Source organism: Perognathus longimembris, chromosome 1, assembly GCF_023159225.1.
Source record: "Perognathus longimembris pacificus isolate PPM17 chromosome 1, ASM2315922v1, whole genome shotgun sequence".
Taxonomy (NCBI): domain Eukaryota; kingdom Metazoa; phylum Chordata; class Mammalia; order Rodentia; family Heteromyidae; genus Perognathus; species Perognathus longimembris.
The window spans coordinates 7515082-7525985 of record NC_063161.1 but is presented as its reverse complement, the minus strand read 5'-3'; the positions used below and the strand labels follow the sequence as shown (position 1 = coordinate 7525985).

The window sequence follows — 10904 nt, the reverse complement described above, 5'->3', positions numbered from 1 at the left end:
GCCCTGCCATCCATCCTAAGGGACCAGGCCTGACTGCGGCCCTGTCAGACTTGAACCTACTTGCTCCCTTTGGAAATTTTTTGTCAATCCCCCTCTGCTGGGTGAGCAGAGACGCTGTAGTGGGTGCCAGCTGGGCTGGGTAACAGCCAGTGGGCCCTTACCTAAATCTCTGAGGTTTAATCCCATGCAGAGCCATCCCCCTCCCCCAGACAGACAATCCTAACACACTCCGCCACACCAATCTTTAAGGGACAGAGATTAGGTGCACCCTCCTATCTACCCTTTGAGGAGGCACAGCGACAGGGACAAGAGACCAACAGACAGGCCAGGTCAGGCCCACCACGCAGATAACCGGAACCTTTATTACTTGAAATGCTTAATGAAGAGTTAATAGGGATTGGATAGTAGCTAGGAAAGCAGGCAGCAAGGGGACTACGGAGATAAATAAAGGGGGACAGCAATGCGTTACACGTGGACTGTAGAGCGGGCAGAACAGGAGAATAGGGGCGACATAGCTACGTACTTTATTCAGATACCACGGAGAGGCAAGGGGAAAAAGGCAAGGGCAGAATGTACACAGCAGGACTTTCCTATCCAGCCTGCTACCAGCATGGGTTCTGGGCCCTGTGTCTCCAACCTGGAGCCGAGGGCTTGGGTCTGCGCAGTACTGACTCTTGGAGTCCAGGGAGGTGCTGACAGTGTCCAATGAGGGGAAGGGGGAGCTGGCTAGGAGCCCGGGGAGGAAGGCTCTGTGAATTGTCTCTGAACCCTTTTCCTGCAGTCCCTGCCTCCTTCCGCCTGGCTTGGGGCTCAAAAGTCTGGGAGGTTGTGATGGAGGACAACTAGGGGCTCCCCGTTTGACAAAGGATGGGGTTGTTGCCATAGAGGCCTGTGTCCCGGGGCCTCTGGGTCAGTTCCTCCCTGTGTTCAGTAGAGGTCAGTCATTCAAGGTACAAAAGCCCCCACTGAGCCCCCCTGCTCTCCACAAGGCTGTTCAGAGTTGTCCTCAGCCCCGGAGTGGCAGGCCAGGCCAGCTCCAGGCTCTGATTCAGGTCCCTTGGCTCTCAGGTGTGGTGTCACAGGGACCTCTTTCCATGAGAGGAAACAGGCCTACGAGGCCCATGCAATCCTGGAGACCTGTGGAAGTGGTTCTTCCCGGGTCCTAGGTGGAGGGTCCTTTCTGGGGGACCCTTTCCTCTGCCTAGCTGCCAGCCAGGCTGGGATGAGGCCGAGGGTCATCAGGGGAGGGGCCGGCAGGGAGGAGTCCCTCCGCGGTCAGCCTCTGCAGCCTCCTCCACCGCTACCGCCGGGTCTGGGATGGGTGAGGAGCAGGGCATCCAGGCTACGGGGAGGGACCTCGAGGGCTGGGACGGGGCTAGTGGTGACAGGGCCCCTTTAAGGCCGGGACAGTGTCGTATATACTGGCTGCTCCCAGTGTGTGGGGCTGTGGGACTGGGGCCCTGAGGGGCTGGGGTCAGAGATGGCTGTGTAGAGGGGCCGCTGAGAAGGCCCCATGTAGGAGAAGGCCGAGTAGAGGCCAGAGGCCTGGCCTGAATGGCCGTAATAGGGTCCTGAGGGTTGATGGTCAGAGTAGTCAAACTGGGGGCGGGAGATGGAGGGGAAGGCAGAGCCATAGTGGGGCAGACTGAGGGAGGTGTAGGCGATCTGTGAGGTGGACGGCTGGTCGGTGTAGTGTGGGGGCCCCTGGGGGCCAGTGGTCTCTGTCTTCACCTGGGCTTTGGCATCCACACCAGGGGGTGAGACCGTGGGCAGAGCCACACCTGGTGGCTTTGAGATCCAGGCCGAGTGTCCACTGGCCACGGCCAGGGCGCTGCCCAACCCATAGCCAGCTGCCGAGTAGCTACCCACATGGCTCGGGTGCCCGTTGGGTGGCAGGTATTGGTCCAACTCAGCCACGTCAAAGGTCTCCATGTTGGACATTACCTCGTGGCTGATCTCACCGATGTCCACGTTGCCGAAGTCGATGTGAGGCTTCCCGCCCTCCCCCAGGGAGCGCCCATCCCTCTTGGGGTCTGCCTTGCCCGACTGCAGCTCTGTCTTTGGGGTGGTTGGAGGGGTGGGCGGGCCATGGCTCTGGCCTGGATGGAGAGGAGAGAACAAGGAGGGGAGGTCAGAGGCGGGGGGCCTAGGCGGGGCTGCACGGCATGGCCTTCCTTTAGGCAGCCCCCGTGAGGCGTTGGGTTGGCACACTGGCACTGGTTTTTCTATTGGCCTCAGGCTGGTGTCCAGTTGTTGAGGACGTTCTCCAGCCTCAGGATTGGGGTCTTCCTCCTTGCCCCCTCCCCCCATGGAGAGGCCTGCTTTGCTGTGGAAAGCCTCTCTTGTTGCAAGTTCTTCACGTGGCTGCGCTGTCCTCCCTGCTCCCGTCGCCCCTTGGTGGCCTACCCCACGTGGCAGGGCAGTGGTTGCCTGTGCCCTGCCTGCTCTCCAAGGTTCCCTAGGCATCTTGCTGGCTTCACTACCGCTGCCACTCATACGCCCTCTCCACTTGGGACTGCCTGTCTTTTTGTGGCTGCCTCGCTTGTGTCTGCTCCCTTGTTGTGCCCCCCCCCCAGCACCCCAGTCCATCCCACCCTGCCTGTGGTCCAGTCCCATTGGCCATGCCCAGCTCTTTGGCACCCTGGGGGGGCGGTGCTGCCTGCTGGCCCACGTTCCCTCCTTGCTCAGGAGGGCACAGATCACGGGCCTCTGTCCCCTGCTCACTTTCTTAGCTACCCAGCAATACACACTCAGGGCCATTGTGCCAGGTGCCAGGATACAAATGAGAATAAAACGGGGCCCTGTGTCCCAGAGATCCTAGTCTGGGAGAGAGCAGAGACCCTCACCTGCCTTGCCTGGGAGGTGCTATGATGATGGGAGGTGTGAGGGACTGAAGACCAAGCAAGAAGCCACCTACAGCCCTGGTGGTTTGGGAAGGTCTCCTTAGGGCTAAGGACTGGCCTTGAAGGCTAAGCGGAAGTCCATACTGGCAGTTTTCTTTTTTCCTGTAGTAGCTGTTCTGTGCATGTGTGACCACGGTTGTGTGTGTGTGTGTGTGTGTGTGTGTGTGTGTGTATCTTGTGTATATGTGCATGTGTGATATGTGTTGTATGATAATGTTTTCCTGAGCCACTGAAGGCTAGGGGTATGATCCAGGCATCCCATAAGAGGGACTGGAAGCCAGTTGAGGGTAGACACTGTCAAATTCCGCACCGGCCAAGGGCTCTGGACTTCAGGAGACTTGCCTCACTTTGAAGCCTGGCTCTGTCACTTCATGTGTAATGTTGTGCAAATCCCTAGTCTTCTTTTAAGCAGTTTCCTTCTGAGTAGAGGAGACAAGACCAGGTAGCTCAGACACGGCCTCCTCCTGGAAGCTTCCTTGACTATAGGTTGATAGGTGGTAGGAGTTCCTGGAGCCCTGACTGGGTGGGTGGGTGGCTTCTCCCGAGGGACTGTACCCATGGATCTTAGAGGGGCTTCTCATATCCTTGCTTGTTCTTAAGTACCATTTGCTTGCTTTCCCGGGGTGTGGGCTCCGGAAGTCAAGAACCGTAGCCTTATGTTCCCCTTCTGGTGTCTCCTCTAGTGCCTGACACCGAGTTGGTAAAAGCTGCTCACTGGATACTTTCCGTACGCCAGACCCAAGTGTGGTACTTCCGTACGTGGGGGACACAGCCAGGCAGCTAAGCAGAGACCCCAGAGCCCAACTGATGGGCCCCGACCTCTCCTGTTTCCTCATCCAAAAGACAACAGTGCCTGCCACTCCCACGGGGTGTGCCACTGCACTGTTGGGGGCCGACCGGACGATGGCAGGCGGTAGTGCATGCAAGGCAGGTGGCTCAGTACCCAGCACACACTAGGTGCTCAGCTCATATGATCCTTCATGAGAATGACACGGGAATGGCCACATCCCGCCCCTGCATGGCACCAGCTCAGCCTCACGGTGTCTCCCGTCAGAGCAGGAGGTGGAAAGAGGCACTGCTTCCCCCCCACACCCTGCATCTCCTGCTCCTCAAGCCCCCTTTCCTTATAATCGCGCTGGTGGCCACCTCTCACCCCAGGGAGCCCAGACGCCCTTAGCTGGCTCTCTCTGCCCCTGCCCAGCGGCAGTGTCACACCCGTGCCGTCACTACCACCTCTCCACCCTGGGAGGACCTAGAGCCCCCATGGCACTGGCTCCGGGCTCTTGTACCCTAGTGCTTCCCAGAGCCCAGTGCAGTTGGGGGAGCGGCAGGGACGCAGGCCCCCCCCCCCGGCCTCCCCCAGCCCAGCACTCACCTGAAGTGTGCTCTGGGTTCCCATCTGACAAGGGGGAGCCCTCTTCTGGGTGCCGGTGGTCCAGATGGGCACTCTTGTAGTGGGCCTGGATGGCAGCGGCCCCCCCTTGCTCAGCTTCCCCACCTGGGCACTCTGCCTCCCCCTGGGCCGCCTTTCCGTTCTTCCGCCGCCGGGGCTGGTACTTGTAGTCCGGATGGTCTTTCTTGTGCTGCATCCGGAGCCGCTCAGCTTCCTCGATGAAGGGGCGCTTGTCGCTCTCATTCAGCAGCCTGGGGTGAAGGGGGGGCGGATACAGCAGAGCCAGCTTGAGTGCCAAAGCGGCCAGGCTGGCTTCCCTCTGCGTGTTGGCCCTCGAAGGCACAGGGAAGGGTGGCAAGTCCGGAGGGCAGGGCCCAGGGCGGGGGGGTTGGGGGGGCTCTGTGTAGGTTTCGGGCCGGGAAGATGCCAGGCCAAGCATCAGAGGCCTTGATTTCTTCCCCTAAGCCTCTCAGAGGCTGGAGAGCATGAGCGATCACTCCCTGAGAATTGGGGTAGAGGTAGGAACATGGCTTTAAGTTCTAGGACAGAGGGGGCTGGGGATTTAGCTCAGCGGAAGAGCGCCTGCCTGGCTAGCACAAGGCCCCCAGTTCGGTCCTTGGCTCTGGGAAAAACAAACAAACAAACACAACAACTATAAAAGTTCTAGGGTAGAAAAAAGGTTCTCATCACCAAAGCTGCCTCCAAGTAGAGCTGGTTTCATGGTGGGAAGTGAGCTTCCTGGGGCTGGAGGTAGGCAAACACAGCCCAGCTTCTGCCACTGGCTACTGAACCCGGGGTGTGGGAGCCCCGGAAAGAATGGATGCATCATGTCCTTTAGAAATGGACGTGGTTCTGGTGCTGCAGGGAGGAGGTGTTGGACAGGAGGGGCTGGGGTGCTCCCAGGGCAATAGGACTGAGGGGGCCAAGCATGAGTCCTCTTCATTCTGGGAGCACTGTCGGGTGGAGAAAGATCCCAAACACCTGAGGGTAGCAAAGGCTACAAGACACCCAGGACCCTTTGCAGACCTTGGGACCATGGCTCACGCAGGGAGGGTGGGAGGAAGCCCTGACGCAGGGCTCCGCCCCCGTGACGCCAGCCTCGGGCCACCAGGCCTGGCTGCCGGGGGGGGGGGGGGGGTGTGAAGTGGGCAGACTGTTGACTTTGGGATGTGAGGTGTGCTAGCCTTTGGAGGGGCAGCCCTGGCCCTCTCCGGCGGCCCCGCCCTGCACACCCAGGTGGCAGAAGGCTGAGGTGGGAGTGGGTGGGTAGTCAGGCCGGGCCCCGCCTCCTCGCCCCGCCCCCGCCCGGGGCAGCATTCCTCTGCGGCTTAGCCTCCCGGGGAGCCCCCCCCTGCCTGCCCCGCGTTCTCCAAGGGACCCTGTCTCTGAGCAAGGCGCCGCCAGGGTCAGCGCCTCACCAGCTACAAGCCCCAGCCTAGAGGCTTCGTTCGGGGTGGCTAGTCATGGAACTCTTACCTAACCATAGCCTGGGTTTCCTGCTGGCCCGCAAGACAATGGCAGGGGTGTGGAGGGGTCGTGGCTGTGCAGGCCATTAGAGGGAAGATTCCAGAACCCGACCCCACTGTAAGCTCTGAGGCTAGTCCTCAGCAGCGCCACACACGACCCCCCCCCCCCGCCCGACAAGAACCGAAACCGGTGCTGGTAGCTGGCGCCCGTCATCCTAGCTATTCAGGAAGCTGAGATCTGAGGATGGTGGTTCAAAGCCAACCCAAGCAGGAAAATCTGTAAGACTCTTTTCTCCAATTAACCACCAAAAAGCCAGACGTGGAGCTGTACTTCGAGTGGTCAAGTGCTAGCCTTGAGCACCCAGGCGCTGAGTTCAAACCCCACAGCCAACAATAACAGCAAAAAGAACCCAAGCCGCTGCTCCCCACACGAACCTCAGTCCCACCCCCCACCAGCTGCCGACGGCGAATCCCACGTCTACTCCAATCCTACTCCTGGTCCAGAGTCTCTCCTCTCCTCACCTCGCCCACCCCACCCCAGGAACCCAGTCTCCCAGCTAAACCCACTCCAGTGCTGCGCCCCTACTCTGCCCCCGCGGAACTTTTCCTTCCTCTCACAGTCTAGAAAGGGCCAAGAAGGAGAAGGGGTCGCTTGGTGGGTGGGCAGGGCAGGGCCTGCTGTTTCCTGTGCCTTCCTGTCAAGCCAATGGCAGTATAATGGCCTCCAGCCTGGGACACCTTCCTTCCTGGCTTTGGCTCCTTGGCTCTGATTGTTCTTTCCGGACGGGTCCACCAATGTATGGGCATCTCCCCGCCTTCCTCAGCTGTCACCTGAGGGTGGTACGCCTCGTGAACTTCGTGAGCCCACTCAGGACCTGACCGCACACCTGCCCTGGCGCCCCCCCGTTCTGCCCCCTGGCTTTCTGTATTAGGACTCCCGTTCTTTTGTCCACCCCGTCATCCCCTTTCTGGAGGAGCTTGCAGGGGCCTGAAACGGCCTTGGACCCTGGCCACTGTCTGGTCATTCCCCACCCCTCAGGCTTGGTCCTCTGCTCGCGGAGCCTGCTTGTACCCCTATGGGCACATCCTGAGTACTGACCAGGACTAAGTCCTTCTGAAGGGTTCTGGGGCAAGGACAATGGAGGGGGCCTCTCTCCTTGTTTCATCTATCAGCCTGCCCACTCATGGACCTTAGTTTTTATTTATTTATTTTTGTCTGGCAGCTGAAAAGGCACTGGCCTGGCTGAGGCACCCCCCCCTACCCCCCCACCCAGGGACCTGGACAAGGCCCTGGTTAGAGTAGCTAGCTGCCAGCTCTGCTCTGGGGCCCATCGGTGGCCGAACCCAGAGGGCTGAGGATGGGGGTGCCGGAGGTGGGGGTGGGCAGCACATGGCATGCATGAAGGAGGGGTGCAGACCTCAGTCTCTCGGGCACCCTCCCGGTCCTTTCACTGCTTTAAGCTCTTGGTCTTCAAGTTGCACCGGCGCGGGGCAGGGCATGTGTGCGTGGAGTGGGTGAAAAACCAACTCCTCCAACAGACCAGGACTTCCCACAGCCTGGAACGTGCCATTGCTCTCTACGCTGCCTGCCCCCACCATTTCCAGACCCCTCTTGAGAGCAGAGGGTGCCTCCCCCCCCACCCCCCGGTCACCGGGGAGGGACGGTGTAGAGATGACCTCTGACAGCAAGTCGAGAGACTGGGTTTGGCTCTGGCACCAGCTGCTAGGTGACCTTTGCAGGGCCTTTCTGGCCAGTAGTGGCGATCAGGTGACCTCTTTAGGCTGGCATCTGATCTGATGGAGTCCTTGTTCTCTCTGGGAGCGTCTCTGGGACTACTGGGTTTGGGTGGGAGCTGCCCGGCTCCACACATTTACCCAGGGCGAGGTGAGCTCAAGGGTTGGAGGCTTCCTTCTTAGGGGACTGTCATCCCTAGTCTCAGACAGCCTGAGACTTGGGGGGGGGGGGGACAAGAAAGGCAGTGTCCTCCTGGTTGGGTTACTCAGTTACAACTGGGGTTGAGGAGGAAGACATTGCTCAATGCTGGGTGGAGCCCTGGGAGAGAAGATGGCGCCAGCCTTGGAGAAAGACTGTGGGACGGGGTGGGAGGGGAGGGGAGCTGGGGACGGGGGGGGGGGGGGGAACCCTTAGCCCAGAGGGTGGGGCCTGGAGAGGCTTGGGGAGGTGGCGGGGACGGGGACACTGCAGTGGCAGGAAGTGTATCCCGCCCCCACTGCCCCCTCCTCTGGATTCCCCAGCTGGCTGCCTCAGTTTCCCCCCACCCTCCCGAGCACTGGAACTGGCGGCGGCACCCTGGTACTTTTGTGTGGCCAGGGACTGAGTCAGTGAAGACTCCAAAGGCCCATCTTCCCCGCCCCCACCTCCTGTGGCCCTTGTGGCCCTTGACGCACAGGATTCCCACCACGAGGGGGCGCATTCTGCCCCCCCCCCCCCACAGCCGGGGTGAGGAGGTCAGGCCTACACACCGCCACAGCAGTTCTGAGGGAGTTCCAGGGCAAGCAGGGAGCTCAGCCCCACGAGGCCCCTGGTGGCAGATGGGCAGCCATCGCCCCCACACCCGGTCATGCCAAGAAATACCTTCCCCTAGGAGAAGGGCCCCAGCCCATCCGGCTTTGGGGAGGGGCAGGCTGTTCTGTTTTGGGGTGCCCCAGGCCGTCCTGCTTTGAAGACACAGCCCGTCCTGCTTTGGGGACCCAGGCTTTGGGGAAGGGCAGGCTGTTGTGCCGGGGGAGGGGGGGGCTCCCCAGCCTGTGCTGCTTGGGGGTGGGGTGGGGGGGAGGCCCAGGCCAGCCCCCCGCCCCCCCCACGCGGTCCGGCTCACCTCCAGAGCTTGCCCAGCGTCTTGCTGAGCTCGGCGTTGTGCAGGTGCGGGTACTGGTCGGCCAGCTTCCTGCGCGCCGCCTGCGCCCACACCATGAAGGCGTTCATGGGCCGCTTCACGTGCGGCTTGCTCTTGCTGGCGCCGTTGACGCGCACGGGCATGGGCACCAGCGTCCAGTCGTAGCCGCTGAGCACCTGGCTGACCGCCTCGCGGATGCACACCGGGAACTTGTCATCGTCCGCCTCGCCGCCGCCCCCGCCGTCCTGCTGCTCCTTCTTGACCTTGCCCAGCTCCCCGGGGCCCGGGCTGGCTCTCAGGCCCGAGCCGCCGCCGCCGCCGCCGCCGCCGCCGCCGTCGGGGCCCAGCGAGGGCGCGCCGCCGCCCCCCGGGGACAGGCAGCGGGGCTCCTCGGAGCCCACGGGGCTCAGCTCCACCTCGGACAGGTCCTGCTCCTCCGCCATGTCACCCCCGGCCGCCGCCTCCCCGGGGCCAGCTGCGGGGGTCCTCGCAAAGAGCCCGACGCCCACCTGGACGGGAAGGAGGGCGCCACGGAGCCCGGTGAGGGCCGCGGAGCCCCAGGTGGCGCCCTCCCAGCCCCTGCACGTGCCCGGCCCTAGGTGGGCGCGCCCCGCCCCAGCATCTGCCCCCCCCCACGCCCCGTCCTCTGACTGTGGTGGGGGGGGGGTTGTGTGTATTTTAAAGCCTCCCTTTGGGTGGAGGTTTGTTGATGGAAAGGAAGAAAAACGGACCCTTTATTCTGCTCTAATCCCGGCCCCTGGAATTTCCCACCTTGTCTCTCACCTCTCCTCCTTCCCCTCTGCTGCCAGCCCCGGCCCCCCAGGAGTCCGGAGTAGCTGGGCTGGGTGGTGGGCCCCCCCCCTCCCGAGGTGTCACCTCCCTTTCTCCACAGTGGGGGCCCAGGCCCGGTCAGCTGGGAGGAGCAGGCTGGGCTGTGCACTCACCTCCTCAGGCCTTTCCTCCAGCCTGGGGCTTGTCCTGAGGAAGTGGAAAACAGAGTCCCAAGGTGTGCGGTCCAGCTCGGGGGCTGCGAGGTGACGGGTGGGCTGGGAGGGAGGGGCCGGAGGGGGGGGCCCCTGAATCTCAGGCCACCACCGCCTTGGCCTCGTTGGGACGGAGCTTCAATCTTCACCACCAATCACCCTGGCCGGACAGCCTGAGACTGACTGAGCTACTGAGCGGCTGCAGAGGGCTGGGGAAGGAAGGGGGGAGGGGAGGGGAGAGGAGGGAGGGAAGGGCAGAAGGTGGAGCCTCCAGAGCTGCCTTCATCCCCAGCACCCTGGGCTCCTCTACCCCACCCAGGCCCCTCAGCCCTGATCCCCACTGTCCGTCCAGGCCCATCTCCTTGGGCTTGGCTTGGATCCCCCCCATAGGCGTAGCGTTGGGGTGGTTAGGACATGGAAGGGAGAGATGCAGGCGGCAGGGAGGCCCATCTGGGATGTGGGTTTCCGCCTCTGATGTCGGGATGGGCAGGGGACAAAGGATGGGACGGGACAGGCGGCAGGCAGGTGAGGGCCCCTGTCTCCCTGGGAGGGTGGCGGGCGGTGCTGATTCATTTTGGAAGTTGTGTCAAGTGCGTACTGGGTGCCGGGCACCGCTGCCTGCCTGTCCCACTCTGTCTACACAGCAGGAGAGACACGGGGTCCCCACTGGGGAGGGAACGGGGTCCCCACCTGGGGAGGGAAGCGCGCACTGGACGCCCTCTGCCCGGTGTGGATGCTTCAGCTCGGTGCCTGGTTCTGGCTCTCCAGACCCGGCGGGGGGGGTCCTGGGAAGTGGGGGGGCTGCCCAAGGAGGCGGCTTGGGGAGGCTGCTCTTCCCGGAGGGCCGGGGCCTTCGCTGTCCTCCTCCACACTGGGGAGTCCTGCTCTTGGGTGTCACCTCGTTCCCCACTTCCCAATCCTGAGGAGGGGGGACAGCTGCCTTGGTTCATGCTCTCCTCCTTGCTGCGTCCCCCCCACCCCACCCCACCTTCACCTCCGGAGGTCACAGCCCCTTTGGCTGGCTAGGCACCGGTGGCGTCCATGGAGGGGACACACGAGGGGCCTGATCTACAGCGGCGACGGCACGGCTTTCAGGCCCACCCCAAAGGGGTCCTGCCTGCAGTGGGGTTGGAACGCGGGGTCTGGAGTCACAAGGTTCCCTATTTGGGAAGGCCTGGGGGTGAAGGGGGGTGGGTAACTGGACACAATGAGGTAGTCACAGGAGGTGAAGGCATGTTGGGGGGGGGGGCGGACACTGGAACACACACACACACGCACACACACACACACACACACACACA

The 10904-nt window shown here is 62.4% G+C and overlaps 1 protein-coding gene across 1 annotated transcript; it reads right to left on the bottom strand.

Annotated features, from left to right (window-relative positions):
* Positions 1 to 283: 283 nt before the first annotated feature.
* Positions 284 to 9788, bottom strand: Sox10 (SRY-box transcription factor 10). Its single transcript, XM_048355589.1, has 4 exons — positions 9565 to 9788; positions 8603 to 9129; positions 4279 to 4547; positions 284 to 2099 (listed from the first exon to the last, which is right to left on the bottom strand). Exons 2-4 carry the CDS (start codon positions 9061 to 9063, stop codon positions 1396 to 1398), a joined length of 1434 nt encoding a protein of 477 aa, XP_048211546.1. The 5' UTR covers positions 9064 to 9129; positions 9565 to 9788; the 3' UTR covers positions 284 to 1395.
* Between the last annotated feature and the right edge of the window lie 1116 nt (positions 9789 to 10904).